Genomic DNA, 18,091 nt, shown 5'->3' with positions numbered 1-18,091 from the left:
TCCTGTTAGGCAAGAGAGGAGCCCAGCCCATCAGTGGCTGCTCTCCATGGAGTCACTACTCCATGTCATCTGTGCACCTAACCCAAGCCTCTCACAGCAGTGTCACTTTTCAGTCTTCATCTGGTCCTTAGGGCTGGTGGTGGTGGTTCTGCCTTTCCAAGGTGGACCCAGCAGCCTGCTCTTACTGCAGGGCTTTGATCAGATGGCTTCTATTGCACTCAATAAATGTTCTCTCTGCAGTCTGACTCTCCCCTTTAAGAAAAAAACTCAACCCCCCCAACACCCTCCATCTGCACCAGCAGATGAAGGACACAGGCAGCAAGCAGGGGCTTCTGCCAAGTATCTATGCCTGCTGTTCCTCCTCCAGCACCATCCCCTTCAGCTCTAGAGTCACTACCAGACCCCATGGCCCTCACAACAGCTTGTTACACCAGTGCACACTGGAGCTAGACCAGCTTGCTCTAAGGAAAGGGCCCTGGTGATGTTGGCTCAGCCCAGGCAGGCTCAGAATGACTGTGCAAATGTTTGGTGTTTATTAGGCAAACACTGCAGACAGACAAATTGGTTCCCTTGTGAAGCCTTGGAGGGAGCTGATGCCAGCTCAGGTGAGGTGGTGACTCCTCTACAGGGACACTGTCCTTGCCCCTCCGGAGGGTTTGGTGAGGTAGAAGGTGGCTGTGCCTCTGTACTTCTCCTAGGAGACAAGAGGAGCAGTAAGTGCTGGTGCTCCAGGGCCACACTACAGCAAGCAGAGCAGAAAGGCCCTGCCCATCAGCCCTACCGTGAGTCTGTCCTAGCCCCTGCACAAACAGCAGTCACGTGGGATGTTTTTGGGGACAACATGCTGTCCTGGCCACTAGCTGAGGTCCTTTAGTCCCTCCACAGGGCAGGGAGGGAATTGACACATCCCTAAGCTCACTCTTCTGCAGCCCCTTTCTGGAGTGTTCTCCACTACTTTTTGCAGTTCTCTTTTGACCTTACTGATGCTGCCAGCCTCTGTGGTCTCTGTCGAGAGCAGAAGACTCACTACCAACTCTGCACAATGTTTCTTGGGCTTTGGTTTTCTCCCAGCTCAGCCAGTGCTCACTGATTGTTATTTCAGAGGATTTGAGGGTCAGTTCCATGCTCACCCTGCCTACCCCTTTTGCTGTTCTGTAATTCTTCTTTTCCAGCTTCTTATCAACACAGCAGAGCAATTTCAGTCTCTCCTCGTCTCAGACACCTTCCTCTGTCCCTTCTTTATTGCCCTCCCCTATTTACAGGGTGCACCACAATCTCACATAGCAGCAAAACAAGGCTCTGCCTCGTTTGCATCCCTTGTTTCCTGGCAGCCCTATTTTGCTGGTGTTCTCAGCTGCCACTGATGAGGACACTGAGCTCTTTCCTGAACTGTAACTGCTGGTGGTAATCTCAGCATTGCCTGAGAGCAGCTTGGATTACTTTTCCCTAGACAGATTTAGCTTTCTTGAAGATCATCTGGCACATTTTTGCTGACTCCAGACAATGAGGCCCTTGGGCAGTGCTCTGTGACCAGCACTGTACTGAGCTGTCTGCAAGAGCTTAGCAGCATCAACAGACTTGGGGTTATCCCTGAGTGACACTGGATGGGCTACACCAACCCCAAGTGTCTCAGAAGTACAGCTTCTATGGCATCCCTGAGCCATGCCCCTGAGGCTTTCTTTGGGGTTATCTCCTGTCACATACCTGGATGTGGTGCTGGGCTCTTTCTGCAGCCTCAGCCTCCAGCAGTGTCACCGTACAGCCTCCAAAGCCTCCCCCAGTCATTCTGCTGCCATAAACCCCATCGACCTCCAGGGCTGCTGCTACCAGCTCGTCTAGCTCTGGGCAGCTCACTTCATAGTCATCTCTGGAGAGAAGAGACCTTTGGTCAGCCCTGTCCTGCACCATGGCCATAGACCTTACACCACAAACAGCTGAAACATGTCTTGATGCACCACTGCAGCAGCAACCCACAGCAAGGCAGGACGCTCCTGCCCTGCCTAGAAGCACACAGACAGGTGAGCAGGGCTGTGAGCACTGGGCACCTTGCTGCAATGCATGTGACAGGCTGCCCCCTCCCAGCGCAGGAGCTAGTGGGGCTTTTCTTAAACCTCCCTAGCAGGCCAAGCTATGGCAGACATCAGACATGGTATAGATCTGGCTGCCCACTCTGCTGCACCCACAGACAGAGGAACCCCATGGAAACTCAACCCTGGCACTCCCAACACAGCCTGCCAGGCCCCAGGGGTTGGTACATCCTCACCTGAGGGAGTTGTGACTCTCCACCATCAGCCTCCCAAACGTCCTGTAGTCCCTGTCCTGCAGTGCCTGCGCTGCCCGCGCCGTCCGCGCTATCTCGCCGATGACATGCCTGGCTCTGCGGTACACCTCCTGGCCCAGCTGGCTCCTGGCCGCTGTGGAGACAGGCACGTCCCTGCAGCAAGGCCACTCGGGTCTGTGGGCTGCTGCTGGGTGGGAGCACAGCCCCATCCTACAACCATCCTGTGCCACAGCTTCTCTGCTCACAACATGTTCCCATCCCGGTGCGTGCGCCCACCCACCCGCGTCGTCAGCCTGTGTCACGGGGCACTCGGCTCCTGCTGGCCCGAGGAGTGGCTAGAACCGAGAGGGATGGTTCCCACCTTCCAGCTCTGCCAGGGTGGCATCTCGCAGGCTGGCCTTGCCGAGCGCCGCTGCGGCCTCCTCGCACTGCCGCCGGCGCGTGGGGTACTCGCTGCCCGTCAATGTGTGCCGCACGTTGGAGTTGGTGATGAGGATGGCCAAGCTGGCATCACTCAGCGGGACAAGGACAGTCTCCAAGGACCTGCAGCAAGAGCTCAGTGCAGGCTGTGTGCCCGAACCACCCCCTGCCCGTTCCATCCCTCGGCCATCCAGGTGAGGCCACGTGGCAGGCAGCTCCTGTCCCCACAAAGCCCAAGTGCTTTAGGATTCCACAGGAGCACTTCACTCCCTCCTGGTTATCAGTCCCATATCAGACCCCACAGACAGCCCAGGCAAGCAGCAGGAAGGATGCAGGAGGAGGAATCAAGACAGAGGAGTTAAAATGCAGGGAGCCCCAGTCTTGTGATAAGGTTCAGGGCTGGGTTCAGGAGTTAACCCCTGCCTGCACTCCTGCGTTTATTTTATGGCCACAGGACCAGCTTATCCCCACCTGCCCAGGCACAGCAAGCTCGGTGCCCAGCCCTGACCTGCAGTCAATGAGCAGTGCGTGGCCTTCCTTGCCCATCACGGATATGAACTGGTCCATGATGCCACAGGGCATGCCAGCAAACACGTGCTCCGCCTTCTGGCACACCAGCGCCTTGGCTACCAAATCGCCACCATCTGTGCCAGAGCAGAGAGACACAGGTCAGCAGCTCTGGGACCTTTGCCCCTTGTCCTGGAGCATGGGGAGCAAACAGGAAGGTAAAAGGCTGCTTTCCCTTGTAGTGGGGATCAGATGTAGGTGCTGGTTCCTGCACCAGTGCATGGCATCTATGCCAGCACGGGTTCCCAGATCCAGATGGATGCTGTAATCGGACACTTGTGTCTCAGATCTCTCTCTATGAAAACAGGGAGAAGATACTGCCAAGGGAACACCCTCTGATACCCACAGCCATCCCCAGGGTGGGAACACCCTCTGATACCCACAGCCATCCCCAGGGTGCTCCATGGACTTTAGAAGCACAGGCGGATTGAGCTGGAGGAACTCCATAGCCACAGCAGTGCCAGCTGCAGTTGTGGCATGGAGCTGTGACCCACCCCACAACAGTGTTTCCCCAGGATCTTGCTGAGGGCACTCCTCTCGTCCCAGGAACGGAGGCATCAGGGATCAGGATCAGCTGCTGCCTTACCAGGGCAAAGCTGCTGGAGGAATGTGTAAGTAGCCACCTCCAGAGAGGCTGAGCTGGAGAGACCTCCACCCAGGGGGATGTCACTGGCTATCACAGCACTGAAGCCTGGCACAGGACCACCTGAAGAAAAAGAAACAGAGGGGCCATGAGTCTTAGCAGGACTGGGAGCCCTCCTGCTCCACAGTTCATGGGCAAGTAGGGGAGGTCTTGTCTTGATATTACAGAATCACAGATGGAAGTGACCTTTCAAGTTCATCCAGTCCAACCCCTCTGCAATCAGCAGGGATATCTGCAAGTAGAGCAGGTTGCTCAAAGCCCCACACAACCTGACCTGCAATGGTGCCAGGGATGAGGTATCTATGACTTCTCTGCACAACCTGGGCCTCACCACCCACAGTGGAAACAATTTCCTCCTTCTATCTAATCTAATTTTCCCTCTTTTAGTTTCAATCCATTCCCTTGTCTTATCACAATAAGCCCTGCTAAAAAGTCTGTACCCAGCTTTCTTACACCCCCCCCTTAGGCCATATGGCTCTATAACCCATTTTAAAATGAAGACTGACCCATGGCAAAGTGCACCCCAGGCATTCCCCCCAAAAAAACACGGGTCTCTGGAGCAGAAAGCATCTCTGCTGAAGCCTGGCCCCAGCAGCAGCTGGAGGAGTGCACCAGCACTGCAAGAGCCCCTGGAGTACACCAAAAGTTGGGTGCTTAGCACCAGCACCAGGGGAGGTTTAGACTGGATATCAGGAGCAATTTCACTACTGAAGGAGCAGTCAGGCATTATCACAGGCTGCCCAGGGAAGTGGTGAAGTCATCATCCCTGGGGGTGTTCAAGAAACTTGTGGACATGGCACTCTGGGCTTTGGTTTAGTGGGCATGGTGGTATTGGGTTGACAGCTGGACTTGATGATCTTGAGGGTCTTTTCCAACCAAAATGACTTTATGCCTCTATGACTCTATGAGAAGGGCTGTAACCCACCCATCAGCCTGGGCCTTACCCTGGTAGTGCTGGATGACACCCTTGACATAGTTGGCCCAGCGTGGCTGCCCTGGGCTCAGAGGACTGCCTTGGCAGGGAGCAGGGAACTGCACCCTATGGGGCTCATCTGCCTCCGCTGAGGTGGTGAGGATGGAGATGGTCCCGTCCTGCGTGGGGGATCCCACCAACACTGTCCCCAGCTGCAGGGCCTGGTGGAGTGAGGAAAGTGGGCTCAGACCCTGCAGCATCACTTGGAGCATCCCCACTGGTGACAGGGAGCAGTTGTTGCTGCTTCAGCACCGAACATGTTACCCTTAACTCTGACCACATGGAGCCACCAGCCCCACCACACATTCCACAGCAACTCATAATGTTAAACTTTCTGGCTATTTAATGCCACACAGGGTCGGTGATCAACCAGCCCAGCTCAGCACCAGGCTGCTGCTGCTGCTGCTGGACTCCGGGGGAATGCAAAATCATCACAAGGACCTGAGAGGCCTCGGGAAGTTTTGCTGCCTGCAGAGGAATTCAGCTGCCCTGCTCCCACGCTCCCCAACCTACGAGTAATTAACTGTAGGTTTGATTTAGGACTGAGTGGGGACTTCCCCACCGAGCTGAAGGTGAAGAGGAAGTTCCAGCTGCTCCGAACCTCCTCTGCCACCAAAACATCACGCTCCAGGACGGGAAAATCGTTGGTGGGGCTGCAGAGAAGAGCAGAAAAGAGGCTCGAGTCCCTGGAAGGGGCGCTCGGGGACGGGGCAGCGCAGCCCTCCGCAGTGACTGGCAGCCGAGCCTGTGGAGTGCTGCCCGCGAACATTCCGGGCGCGGTGGGGGAATCGCGGGGTCCCCGCAGGGTCCCTGCGGGGAATCCTGGCTGGGACACCCTGGGGGAGGCAGGGGGAGGCGGCGGCAGTGGACCCGGAAGGGCGACACCGCGGCAGGCCGGGGCCGGGGCGGCGGAGCACGGCCCTTACCATGGGCAGCACGAAGCCGCCGTTGTAGTCGGTGTGCTCGCCGATCAGGTTAACCCGGCCGGGAGCCCACGCCGCCAGCACCGGCGCATTCCCGAAAGCTGCTTCGTGAGCCCTGCGGGCGGCTGCTAGCAGCGGGAACGAACCGAGATCCGCCACCGCCTCCGCCATGGCCTTACCGCTCCGCCTCGCACCGCCCCTGGGCCCGCACCGCCCCTGTCCCCGCACCGCCCCCGCACCGTTGCGCTGGCGGCCGGTTTCGCACTGGACGGTCCTCCGAATCCTTCCCGATCCACGCAGGCTGCGGCCTCGGGAGGGGCATCCGTGCGTGGGCATCCCTACAGGAGGGCAAGAGTCACACCTGTACCACCCCTGTGTGTGCCTATGGCGGTGCCAGCGCCCTGGGACTTTTGCATCTCTACAGCCACATGCACACCCCAGTGCCTGCGCTGTGCTAATGTTAATGTGGATACATACGGACGTATATGCCCACCTGCCCCTGTTGTAGATGCATCTTATGCCAACGCACATAACCAGTGCATGTGGTTTATTAGGTGCAGCTCTGTCTGCATGTAGGGGGCACTGTCTGTTATACCTCTATACATCAGCATCTGTCTATGCCTTTAACATATGTGTAAGTATAAACATATATAGGATCATAGAATGGTTTGAGTAGGAAGGACCTTAAAAATCACCTAGCCCAGTCCTCCTGCAGTCAGCGGGGATGTCTGCAACTAGAGCAGGCTGCCCGAGCACCAAACAACCTGACCTGCAATGGTTCCAGGGATGGGGCATCTCCCACCTCTCTAGGCAATTTGGGCCAGTGTCTTGCCACCCCGTGTAAACAATTTCTTCCTTACATCTAGTCTAAATCTCCCTCCTTTTGTTTAGAACTGTTGCTCCTTGTCCTGTCACTACACTGCCTGGTACAGTCCTTTCCCACCATTCTTACAGCCCCCCCATTTAAGCAGTGAACCCCAACTCTTTCTGCCTAATCTCACAATAGAGGGGCTAGAGCCGCTGGGTCACTATTGTGGTCTCCTCTAGCCCCACTCCGGCAGGCCCCTGTCTCTCGTGTGCTGAGGACTCAAGAGCTGGCCCCAGCACTGCAGATGGGGTCTTTGCTGAGCATAGCAGAGGGGCAGAATCTCCTTCCTTCACCTGCTGCCCACACTGCTGAAGATCATCCAAAGTCACAGCTGGGTCTGGGCTGGCAGCACATGGTGCCAGCTCCTGTCAAATTTTCAATCACCAACACCCCCGAATCCTTCTCTACAGGGCTGCTCCTCGTCCATCATCCCCCAGGGCTGAACCTGTGCTTAGGGTTGCCATGGCCAGCTGCAGGACCTTGCCCTTGGCCATGCTATCCGTCTCGGTGCCCACACGCTCATGCTCCCATGTGCTGCAGACATACACACGGTGCCGGCCCGCACAGCGATGCCAGCCGAGCGATGCCGCACGCAGCAGCGGAGGCAGGTACGCGGGCGGGTGTGAACCAGCAGTTCTCCCCCACCCCCTCTCCGGGGCCCTGCAGCTGCGCTCCTGGGGCGGGGCCCGTCCCGGTTCCCGGTTCCTGCCCGGCCGCCTCCACGGGACGCCCTGAGGGGGCTGGGGGCGGGAGTGAGAGCCAATGGCCAGGAAGGAGCCGCTGCTGATCGCCCTCAAAGGTAAGCGTGGGCGCCCCGGGGCCGGGACCTGCTTCTTCTGGCAGCTCTCGTCTGGGAACTGGCCCCTAGCTGCACCGGCGGCGGGGCTGGTCCGGGGGCTGCCGTGGCACGGCCCGGCCCGGCCCGCCGCCTGCCCGCCCGAGTGTTTGCACCTGCGCTGCTGCCCCTGGCCTTGACCGTGAGGAAGTTTAAGCTGAGTCTGTGCCCGCTCAGGCTGCGGGTAGCTGGGGTGGGTTGCTTTCTGCCCAGGTGTGGGGCTTCTCCGGCTGCATCAGCGACCCACCCTGAGGCGTTCCCGTGGGTGCTTCCCTCTGTGCGGATCACCCAAGGCTTCTGAAGGTCCCCTCCCTGCAGGTGGGGTGCTGCGGCTGCGGGAGGTCGGGGGACCCTGCACGGACACCTCGCCTCACCTCGCCTCGCTTTGCCAGCTGTTGGAGAACATCCTGCGCAAGGGACTCCAGCGTGAGTGGGTCCTATGTGCCCAGGCAGGGGGTGGCGGTGTCCCGGTGCCTGTGACAAAGAGCCTCGTGCTGCTTTTCTCCTGCAGAGCCAGCCTGGGGCTTCAGGAGACGGGATTACTGGCACTGGCTGGAGCAGCTTCCCACGGCGGGCACTGGCAGGTGAGTGGCATCCAGCTGGTCTGGGGATGAACTTCTGAACCAAGGTGGCATTCATTGCAATGTGCTCATGCCAAAGGCCCCAGGAGCAGGGAGGATGCTCCCAAAGTTTCACCCCTGATCTCTCTCCCCTCTCCCCAAACAGGCTAAGCCCCCTCTCCACCAGCATCCAAAAAGCAGGTGGCTGTGAGAAGGTGCAGACAGCACAGGGCCATGGGCGGTACTTCCTGCGCTTGGCCCTGCAGGAGAAGGTGCTGGCAGCGGCTGTGAGGGAGCTGGCACAGACTCCCAGGCTCCTGGAGGTGCAGCACACGGTGGGGAGCTGATACCCATGAGTAATGGGCAGCAAAACAGAGGCTTAATGGTGCCATTTCTCTGTTTCAGTTTTACGATCCAGTGAGCTCCATCCTCGGCAATGAAGAACTGCTGGGTAGGACGGTGGATCCTCCAGGGTGGGATGTAACCTGCCCTCGGGCAGCTGTCATGGGTGTTATGGCACTGTGCTGCTGGGCAGCGGTGGGGTTGGGGAAGGAAAATCGACCACTGTAATTATTAAAGCCAAATTTAGTGGTAAAATCTAAACAGGCTGCTGCAGTGATGGAAAAAAAGGTGTAAATATTTAAACAGTGAATTGGTCTAAAGTTGGGTTTAATGCCATAAGATAGGGAAACTGCTTCTGAAATGTCTTCTGTGTTATTTCTTCCCATCAAGGGTACTGGCTGAAGTAGCCCCAGAAGTCTGGATCTGATGTGGCCTGGCCCAGCTGTAGTCCTGTGCGAGGGGTCACGCAGGGGGTGCTCAGCAATAAATAGCTGTGTTGCCTTGACAGGCTGTGCCACTCCATCCACAGCTGTGCTCCTTGGGGGGAGGCAGGCCAGGGTGAAAGCCTTTAATCTCCTGATTATGATAAATAACCTCGTGTTAAACCTGTACCTAGATGGCTTATAAATCACCCATGCTGCTGGTGCATGAGCAGACTGCAGATCTCTGTCACTGTAACTGCCAGGCTCACACAGGAGAGCCTGGGCAGCTCTGCACTGCATTCAGGGGCAGAAATGGAGAGAAAGTTGCACATCAGCAGTATTTACTGTGAGCTTTGGTCTGAATTTGGAAAATGGGATGTTGAGCTGCGGCGCTTCTCTCCCTGTGCTTGCAGCAGGAGCCTGGGATGAGCCTCCAGCAGCAGCCTGGGTGCTGCAGTGCTGGGATACTCTCAGGGCCTCGCTCTCCAGGGCTCATTAGTCTCACCAAAAACGGCTTTACTCGGCACTCTGCCATGGTCCTGTGAGGCTGTGGCAGCCGGGAACTCAGCGGTGACACTACCACTCCATCCCCATCTCTCTGCAGAGCCTTTCCTCTCGCTGCTGCTGGTGGTGACAGAGATGGATTTCTCCCTGGACCTGCAGGTACAGTGACAAATTGGTGGGGTGGTGGCTGGCACACGGCTGCCAGCACGGGGCCTTGGTTCCTTTCTCGCCAGCACCCATGGTGCTGACACTCCTTTGTTTGCAGAATTGCAGCTTCTTGGACGAGAGCTGGCTGCTGCCGGTAAGAGCACGTCTTTCCCCAGAGCCATCCTTCTGCCACCTGGCCCTCGGTGCAGACTCAAAGGAGAAAGGCAGGAAGGATTTGGCAGGGAGGGGTTGCCACGCAGTTCTCCACCCAGCCACAGCTGGGGTTGGACTGGCTCAGGTTTACCAGCACGAGCAGAGCCACCTCTGCCACCAAGGCTGGATCCTGCCTGGTGCCTGCTCATCCCAACGTTCCTGGGAGAAACCCAAGCAACAGCAGTACTCAGGTCTAAACTGCTGACATAAATTAAGTCTTCCTATGCTCCTTTCCTTGATTTCTTGCCCCTAAGCCCCCATTTCCCTGGTCTGACACAGATTTAAGCATCAGCTGGTTTTGCTCTTGGTTTTGCTCACTGAAATTCCAGTGCAGGCACTGAGAGCAGCAGGGATGCTTTTGATGCCTTTGAAAAAAGAAGAGCATCCCTCTGCTGCCTTTTGAACCCAAAAGAATACCCCCAAAAAAGCTCAAGGCAGCTCTGGAGTGGGCTGTGGTGTGTGTCGAGCTGTGCTGCTGCTGCAGAGGCTGGGATGCCCCTGGCTTTGGGGCATTTCTAACAGCAAGAGCTCCCAGCTGAGCTGGTTGCTTTCGGGTCCCTGGCTAATGCGATGTGACAGTAAGTGCTGCTGCAAATGGCAGTGGCTTCAGGGAGGGGTGGCAGCTCTCCCCCAGCTGCGTGGGGCGAAGGAGGAGGGCTCATGGCTGAGTTGAGTGTTTACCTGCTGCTTTGCCCATCTCATTTATTTAGGTTTGTCCTTCTGGGGTCTGAGCATAGCCAAATCTCAAGAGAGAATAAGGGACAAACAGGCACTGATGGGCCCAGCCCAGCGTGAGGCACTGGGGATTGGCCTCTCCCTGGCTTATGACACCCTTGTTTGGTATCAGAGGCAGAAATTATCTAGGGTAGGGGGTCCCCATTCTGTCCCTTATCATGATCATGCTCTCTTTTGGCATCCTGTGGCCATTTCTGGGGCCACTGTCAGCTGTCACTCTCCTTCAGGTGTGCATCACTTATGAGATGGTCCCGTGCCACACACTGGGGATGGTGCTCAGGTAGGAGCCTTTGATCTTCCTCTCCACTGTCCAGTGAGATCTGGACACAGTGGCACTCACCCTCCCCACCCCCCCCCAAAAAAGGGGGGGTAGATAAATGCTCTGCTGAGGCCATGGGGACTGTTTTGGTGCTTTTTTCCCCCATCAGCTTGGACTTGCTGGTATCTCTTCTCTGTGGGGTGGCTTTTCCCTGCCTCTGTGTATCAGTGAAGCTTTGCAGATGGTACAGAAAGGTTGGGATAGCTGAGCTGGGCTCACAGAGCTGAGCCAGGGCCTGACTGCACCCCCAGGTATGTGGATGGCCGAGTCTTTGTCACCGAGGTGCTCCCTGAGAGCCAGGCAGAGGTGGATGAGGTGGTGCTGGCTGGTGACATCCTTGATGAGATCAATGGCTGCTCACTGAGAAATGCCTACAGTGGGCAGGTGAGTGTGGGAGGCTGGGTCATCCCCTCTGTTTTCCTCTCTCATGCCCCCCATCCTCCCCTCTGCTTCCCTCTCATCCCTCCAGGCTGGGGCCTTGCTGCAGAAGCTGAAGGGACAACCACTCAGCTTCCGCCTGCTGCGGTGGCGGTGGCACGATGGGGAGGTCTATGAGCCACTGCTGCCCTACCTGAAGGTCCTGAAGGAGAAGGAGCCCAAGTTCCAGCTCCAGCACAGCCCCCGGCGCAGAGGCAAGGAGGAGCCACGGCGGCTGCAGGGGGGCAGGTGGGAGCCCTGGGCTTGGGGTGCCACCATCGGGGCAGCCCCATGGCCATGCTATCCCTGTTCTCAAGGCTGTTGGACCAGAGCTGCTCTTATAGCCTGCGGACAGTGGGAAGCTGTGAGCAGCTTCCCCTGCAAAGAGCAGGAGGAAGATGTGTGAGGTCCTTGCTCTGATGCTTCCAAGCCCTTTTGTTCTCAGGCTGCTCTACAAGCTGCGGTACCTCGGCCAGACCAGCGTTGGGAAGGTGAGGCGGTGGGGCAGAGACCTGCCTGGGGGTGAATTATCTCTGCTGTGTTTCTTTTCATCTGCCCCGTGGGTTATTCCCTTCCTCCCATTCCATTTCAGTATGGTGGCAAAGAGGTGCTGGCCCATGCCATCCCCGCCGTGCTGGAGAGACGCTCACCAGTGCGGGTGAGAGATGGGGCTGAGGGCATCCCAGGATGGACTCCAAGGGAGAACTGCAGGGACAAGCAGGCATTGCCCAGGGATGTTTTTTCCTGCTTGGTTTCCTTTGCCTGCCTGATTATGCAACACCTCTCATCGCGGTGGGATTTTTGACTCTAGTTGGAAGGATCTCTGCAGCCAGAAGGGAGCATTAAAGGAGAAAAAACACCACCAGCAGCAGGAAGGCACTTGGGAAAGTGTGGGGAGGCTGAGCCTGATCCTTTTAGGGCCCAGGTCACTGTTGCTTGAGCTTTTGCAGGGGAGTTGTTTGTGAAAAGATTCAAGAATGGCACTGAGTGGTGAAAAACAGGCAGCACAGAGGCAACTTAGCTGTGCTTCCTCACCTCTGCTTTTGAATAATCTCTCTCTTTTAAGCATCTTACTGAAAATAGGGCTGGGACTCTATGATGGGTTGGGATTACCTCTTCATCTCCCCTTCAGGAGGTTTTGTTTGACGTGAAAGAAACAGAAGTCCTTGTGCAGGAGAGGAATTCTTCCAAGGTAAGCAAGTGACAAGCCAAGGTCTGGGTGACTCCTGCTGCTCTCATGGCACAAGGAGCTCTGCTGGAGGAGTCATGGGGGCAGAGTGACTGGAGCCCCCCAACACCACCTCCCTCCTGTCCTCTGCACAGCTCCTGTGCCGCTACCCTTACCCCACCATCTCCTGCGTGGGACGCTGCACGGACAGCAGCCATTTATTTGGCTTCTGCGTGGCGTAAGTGCTGCCCGTGGGTGCTGGGAGCAGAGATTGAGAGGGATGTGGGCCCCAGAACACAAACAAGCAATTTCCATCCCAGCCGCAGGGTCTCTGGTGTGGTTACAAGCCAGGGCTGGGCTTTCAGCACCGCGCTCTCTGCCGCCTAATGTACATGTTTCCATTTTTAGCACTTCCCCAGAGAGCCCTGATGGGAGCACATTCGACTGCCTGGTGTTTGCATCCAGTTCTGAGCAGGAATGTGAGGAAATCATCAGGAGAATCGGTAAGGGAAGGGTTTATGCCTTCAGCCAGCATCACAGGGAGATCATGGAGTACCAAGAATTGCTGCTCGGGGTCCACCACATGCAGGAGCTGACTTAATGTCTTTTCGTTGAGGTTAGCGAGATGAATGGAGCCTTTGATAGCGTTTGCTGGTGGGTTTGGGTTTTGTCTTGCATCTTTGATTTTGATAGGTTTTGTGGGGGTTTTGTTGTTTTTTTTTTTTTTAAGAAACTGCTAGACAGTGATTTTATTTTAAGAAACAGCTTCTGGGCATACCCAGATGGTTCATTGTTTCCACCAAGACCTTGGAGGAAACGTTGTTTTCGAGGGATGTTATTTTAAAGCATACTCTTCCTGCAGGAGCCCAGCCTGCTACTGCAGCTCAGCACCAAATCAAACACACATAAATCCCAGTGCTTGAGAGTCTTGTTTGCAGCCTGAGTGCTGCCAGCTTCCCCTGTCAGAGAGCTTGTGGGGCACCAACGAAAGCCCCACGTGTCTGTTTCTTGTGGGGACATCTCTGCCAGGTGTCGCCCTTGTTGGGCTCTACCACTTAGGACAAGCCTGCATGGATCAGGTAGCATCAGCTGGAGTTTGAGAGGGTGTTGAGTTTGCTCCAGGCCTTTAGAGCAATTAAGTTTTTGCAATGTGGGTGCAGAGAAATTATTTTCGCTTACAAAATTATTGTTGAAAACCTAATCTGGGGTCGTTTTAGAACACGTGTTAGCAGCTCTGATAATAGCATTGACCAGGGGCTGCGTGTATGCTCCAGGCAGACTTGGAATGGTGTAGGAGAGGGTGGCAAGGAAGCTTTTTCAGGAGTGGTGAGCAGCTTCTGTTTCTCCAGCTGCAGGGTTTAAGCACACGGAGTGGTTCGTGTGATAAAGGAGCCTTGGCTGCAGCCCTGAGGTTGCCCAGCAGCACACCAACTGGCACAGACCCTGATACACGGGGAGCAGGAGCCCAGGTAGTGAAGAGTGGGGAAGGCTGCGCTGTGACCATAGCCACTCTGTAGTGTTGCAGGAGAGCAGCACAGACATGTCCGCAGCTCTGTTAGCAACCAGGGTTGCTCTGCTCCCCAAATGCCACTTCTGCCACCTTTCATTTCATGGAAATAAATCAAGATGATCTGGCTGAGCTGCTTCCCTGTGCTGCTTCCCTCCTGCCTCACTAGTGCAGCCTGTTCTGGAACAGGCGAGGCCTCCTCACCACACCATTTACATCTTAATTACCCATTTCAGATGGAGTCTGAACAGCTCTGCTCCACCACAACCCAACCAGGTAGGGCTGCTGAGGAAACCAGCACACTCTCAGGCCCCAGAGCTGCTCCCAAGTGAAGGTCCAAGTGTAATCCTGCCTCATCAAAAAAGGCTTAGATGGGAAATGAGTCTTACCCCACGCCCATCCAGCTGCTCAGCAGCCCATATGCTCTCAGGCTGTATAATGAGCTTCACCACAGCACTGGCTGCTGTTATTAACTGGGACTTAGTCATGTGGACAGGCCCCACAAACTCCCCCACACTACAGCAGGCACCACTCTGGTTTTGCTTCAAGCAGGACCCATCAGTCACACCACCGAACTCACCCCTGCATCTACTGGAAAGGAGGAAAGGCTAGAGCTGTGCCTGAAAGCTTAAGTCATAAAGCTAACACTTCACACAAAAAAAGATCTACCACGAGGCTGGTACCTAGGTTCCTTCTCTGCTCCATGCCCCAGGGCCTCAGCTCTTCCTGGCTAAGAGCAGTGACTCAACTACAGAAGCCTCCAAAGAGGGCCAGGGCAAGTTCTCCATGCTGTTGGCATACAAGGTTAAGTTGCCAGAGCAGCACTGCAGGACTAGAGAGCACCTAACCAGAGCCAGGAGGAAAAAGCAGCTTCAAGCCCATACAAACCAAATGACAAAGAGTCCTCACATGTGAATGTAAAACATTTAATTTAAAAATGTTGACACTACAATATATAAAATAGCTATTATAAATGCACATAGTGTATTCTATAGCTGCCAGGTTTACTTTTTTTTTTCTTTTAGGAAACTGTAAGTTACACTGTGGTTAAGACTTGTAGCTTCACCCTCCGAAAAGTCCACATTTGATCACAGTGATGTATGGTCAGACTAACAGCCCCAATTGTTAAACACTTGGATCAAGTCATAACCAGTTTTATTGCAAAAGGACCCTGTACACATTTATATCAATTCTAGTACCTTACAAGTTTAGCTACCCAACAAGTCATTAACATACAGAAACATGCATGAGAAGCAAGAAAGATCACCCATCCCTTCTGCATATTAGCAACTTGTCACTCCTGAGCACCGAGGCTCAACATCACTGAGGTTTATGTGAACAGTCACTTTTAGCATTCATCCTGAGTGAAAGATGGAATGACTTAAGTACAAATGCAACATATTATAAACAATTTCTTACAAAAAAAGTCACAAATTAAAACCAAAGTATTTTACAGAATTTACTACAAAACACCATAAAAACAGCCTTCACTTAAGCCCTCTCTCCCCGTATCCTGCGAGCCAACTGGATATCTTTGGGCATGATGGTGACTCTCTTGGCATGGATGGCGCACAGGTTTGTATCTTCAAACAGACCCACCAGATATGCTTCGCTGGCCTCCTGTTTCAAGAGCACAAGAAGAAATGTCGTTAGAAACCCTCAGCGAAGCAGGCTCAGCGCCGCGAGTACCGAGGCCCAGGCAGGCCGTTAGCCAGTACCTGCAGCGCACCGATGGCTGCACTCTGGAACCTCAAGTCTGTTTTGAAATCCTGGGCGATTTCCCTGACCAGCCGCTGGAAGGGCAGCTTGCGGATCAGCAGCTCCGTGGATTTCTGGTAGCGACGAATCTCACGGAGGGCGACAGTGCCCGGCCTGGGTGGAGGAAGGAGGGAGTGGGTGAGCCGGCGCCAGGGTTGCGGCGGGCAGGGCCTTGCCGTGCCGGCGGCCTTACCTGTAGCGGTGAGGCTTCTTGACGCCACCGGTAGAGGGAGCGCTTTTCCGAGCCGCCTTGGTTGCCAGCTGCTTACGGGGAGCCTTCCCCCCAGTGGACTTGCGGGCGGTCTGCTTTGTACGGGCCATTTTTCTTCACTTACCTAAGGAAACAGCCACTCGTGACGCAAGGCCCAGTTCGCCCCATCCACACCGCAGCGGGAGCCAGTGTGCCGCCCCCCCCCCGGCCTCGTTCAATCCCCTGAACTCCCAGAAGCGGCAGATGTCGGCGAGCTTGTCCCCCTCCCCCGCCGCTGAGGCGGGCAGGCGGCCAGCGGCCTCCCCCGGGAGGGGGAGGAGGAGTCACGGTTCCCCCCTCCGCCCCCGCTTCGTGCCCAACCGCTCCCCACCCTTCCCGGGGGAAGCGGACTGAGTCATGCCGCCTCCTGCTTCCTCCAAGGCCGCCCCAAGGATGGGGGGATGGGAACGTGGCGTGACTCGGGGCACGTAGGCAAGGCCCGGCCTATATACCGGGCTTCAGGAGAAACCAAGGCCACCGACAACGATGAGGCCCCTCCACCCAGCCAGCCAACGCGCCCGACGCCCGCCACTTACCGCTCAGAGAAGAAGAAAGCACCGACGCTGGTAGCGCTGCGCACTGAAGTCTGCGCTGCTGCTGCCACGATCCGTCCGGCAACTAATCACCCCCTCACTGCGCCCTCCCTGCCGCGGGGACACACTTTTTATACCGGGGGGCGGCACACAGCGCGGTGACCTCACAATACCTAGAAGCAGCGCGCCCTGCCATTGGTAGGGACCTCCGCCGGCGCCTTGACGTCACGACACACAAAGGCCGTGCTTCAGTTCCTCTGCGCTGATTGGATGCAAGTCTAGCTTTTGATTGGTTGTTAAAGTAAGCGTTTGATTGGGCACTGTGAGGTGAGAAGGGGCCAATCACCGGCGGGCGGGCATTCTGAGCGCTGATTGGACGAAACGAGGCACGGTTTGGATCCTACCCTTTGTTGCAAAGCTCCACAATGGGAAGTCAATAGGAGAGGGGCGAGCGGTGCCGGGGCGCGACGAGTTCCACCGGGCACCCCCCGGACGGGCCCCGGTGACCCCCGCCGCCTCCCAGCCCGGCTTCCCACCCGCCGCAGAGCGGCTCTCCTGCTGCCGAGGTGCCTGGCGGGGGATTCTGCGAGCGGTGAGGGCCGGGCTAGGCTGCGGGGCCGCCCGGGGGGGCGGTGGGTCCCGTCCCGTCCCCCCCCCCCCGCCGCTTCTTCTGGGAGTGGCAGCCCTCGGGCAAGGTCGCGACGGGGACGGGGACGGGTGACGCGGGCCCTGTCCCGGTGCGCTCAGACCCACGTCACTCCCCTTACACCCGCCGCGTTCGCGAGTGTCGGTGGGGGCGGGTGAAGCCCCCGCAAAGAAGCGCCGCTGGTGCTTCGTGCCTTGGCAGAGGCCTGGGGTTCGGACTGGATGAACCTGCTGGTCTGTGGCTAGTCCTCCTCCACAAGTCCGACCTTTGGCCCTGGAAGGACCAGCAGGGACCGTGTGCCTGCCCTGGGAGCAGGGAGGGGTTGAGGTTGTGTCTCTGTGTGCCTTCCATCCCCAGATTCCACCAACTTTGTGTGTTGCCGTGGGTGGTAAAGTATATTTCGAAGTTTCCTTGGAAGTGGAAAGCCAGAATCCATGTTCCCTGTTGGTATCATCTAGGAACATAAATGGCAATGAAATAAAAACACTGGGTTTTGAGGGAAGTTTCTGCCTTGAAAGTTGTGCCTCACTATATATTTATTACTTAATTGTATCTGTGGCAACTGCTGGAAGCAAAGGCAGGTCCCTGCACCCATGGGAAGGGAGAATCAGGTACCATGAGCAGGAGGAACAAGTCTTAAATGCCCTGCAGTTGTAGCACAATATACAGCAAACAGACGCCTTCATAACAACTGCTCCTGAAGGTATCCCTCAGCTCCAGAAACTGTAATCATGGAGACTTTGCATGAGGTTTTGCGTCCTCAAAGGTGAAATTCTCTTGGGGCCAACACCCAGGATGGTGGGAGAGCATCTTCTGCTCTGGTAAAGTCAAGCAAACATGTGCCAACGTGGTGTGACTGGACTGTGACGTGTGCTCAGGCCGGTGCTGCCAGCGGGACCTCACCTCCTGCACCTCTCCTCTGCCTCTGATCCGCATTTTCAGGTTGTTTTCTCTCTCATAAAGAAAAATGTTAATTATTTATTGGAGACAAAAGAGCTGCGTATCGGCGGAACGACTTGAGAGGCGTTGGTAAACAATCATTTGCATTATAGGTGCTGTG

At 56.1% G+C, this 18,091-nt stretch overlaps 3 protein-coding genes across 10 annotated transcripts; 1 reads left to right on the top strand and 2 right to left on the bottom strand.

Annotated features, from left to right (window-relative positions):
* Positions 1–510: 510 nt before the first annotated feature.
* Positions 511–6,003, bottom strand: GALK1 (galactokinase 1). The gene is made up of 8 exons (XM_064151023.1): positions 5,811–6,003; positions 4,856–5,045; positions 3,855–3,974; positions 3,210–3,345; positions 2,643–2,824; positions 2,264–2,414; positions 1,705–1,867; positions 511–694 (listed from the first exon to the last, which is right to left on the bottom strand). The coding sequence occupies exons 1-8, from the start codon at positions 5,976–5,978 to the stop codon at positions 623–625; spliced, it is 1,182 nt and encodes a 393-aa protein (XP_064007093.1). The 5' UTR covers positions 5,979–6,003; the 3' UTR covers positions 511–622.
* Positions 6,004–7,413: 1,410 nt separating this feature from the next.
* On the top strand, positions 7,414–15,108 carry LOC135179327 (uncharacterized). 8 transcript variants are annotated; one of them, XR_010303979.1, is made up of 17 exons: positions 7,416–7,474; positions 7,829–7,936; positions 8,022–8,094; positions 8,237–8,393; positions 8,476–8,521; positions 9,439–9,497; positions 9,604–9,639; positions 10,661–10,713; positions 11,004–11,136; positions 11,222–11,418; positions 11,615–11,660; positions 11,762–11,827; positions 12,302–12,361; positions 12,493–12,575; positions 12,746–12,840; positions 13,687–13,806; positions 14,081–15,108. XR_010303979.1 is itself a non-coding variant. In XM_064151016.1 (16 exons), the coding sequence occupies exons 1-16, from the start codon at positions 7,438–7,440 to the stop codon at positions 13,719–13,721; spliced, it is 1,284 nt and encodes a 427-aa protein (XP_064007086.1). In that variant the 5' UTR covers positions 7,416–7,437; the 3' UTR covers positions 13,722–14,068. The 8 variants fall into 8 exon arrangements, 5 of the variants coding, with proteins under 5 accessions (XP_064007086.1, XP_064007087.1, XP_064007088.1 ...); XM_064151016.1 differs by lacking the exon at positions 14,081–15,108 and having other exon boundaries at positions 13,687–14,068; XR_010303980.1 differs by lacking the exons at positions 12,493–12,575; positions 14,081–15,108 and having other exon boundaries at positions 7,414–7,474; positions 13,687–14,068.
* On the bottom strand, positions 14,983–16,496 carry LOC135179328 (histone H3.3A). Its single transcript, XM_064151021.1, has 4 exons — positions 16,389–16,496; positions 15,796–15,937; positions 15,563–15,716; positions 14,983–15,464 (listed from the first exon to the last, which is right to left on the bottom strand). Exons 2-4 carry the CDS (start codon positions 15,921–15,923, stop codon positions 15,336–15,338), a joined length of 411 nt encoding a protein of 136 aa, XP_064007091.1. The 5' UTR covers positions 15,924–15,937; positions 16,389–16,496; the 3' UTR covers positions 14,983–15,335.
* Positions 16,497–18,091: the final 1,595 nt, after the last annotated feature.

This window comes from Pogoniulus pusillus, chromosome 11 (assembly GCF_015220805.1).
Source record: "Pogoniulus pusillus isolate bPogPus1 chromosome 11, bPogPus1.pri, whole genome shotgun sequence".
In the NCBI taxonomy this organism is placed as follows: Eukaryota; Metazoa; Chordata; class Aves; order Piciformes; family Lybiidae; genus Pogoniulus; species Pogoniulus pusillus.
This window is presented reverse-complemented; position numbering and strand designations above follow the sequence as displayed.

Coding starts and splice junctions, on each gene's coding strand:
- GALK1 (XM_064151023.1), bottom strand. CDS start 5,978: ATGGCGGAGGCGGTGGCGGATCTCGGTTCGTTCCCGCTGCTAGCAGCC. Junction 3,346..3,854: donor CCTCCAGCAGCTTTGCCCTG/GTAAGGCAGCAG, acceptor GCTCTGGCACAG/ATGGTGGCGATTTGGTAGCC. Junction 1,868..2,263: donor GAGAGTCACAACTCCCTCAG/GTGAGGATGTAC, acceptor TCTTCTCTCCAG/AGATGACTATGAAGTGAGCT.
- LOC135179327 (XM_064151016.1), top strand. CDS start 7,438: ATGGCCAGGAAGGAGCCGCTGCTGATCGCCCTCAAAG. Junction 8,095..8,236: donor CCCACGGCGGGCACTGGCAG/GTGAGTGGCATC, acceptor CTCCCCAAACAG/GCTAAGCCCCCTCTCCACCA. Junction 10,714..11,003: donor ACACTGGGGATGGTGCTCAG/GTAGGAGCCTTT, acceptor CTGCACCCCCAG/GTATGTGGATGGCCGAGTCT.
- LOC135179328 (XM_064151021.1), bottom strand. CDS start 15,923: ATGGCCCGTACAAAGCAGACCGCCCGCAAGTCCACTGGGGGGAAGGCT. Junction 15,717..15,795: donor AAGAAGCCTCACCGCTACAG/GTAAGGCCGCCG, acceptor TCCTCCACCCAG/GCCGGGCACTGTCGCCCTCC. Junction 15,465..15,562: donor CAGCCATCGGTGCGCTGCAG/GTACTGGCTAAC, acceptor CTCTTGAAACAG/GAGGCCAGCGAAGCATATCT.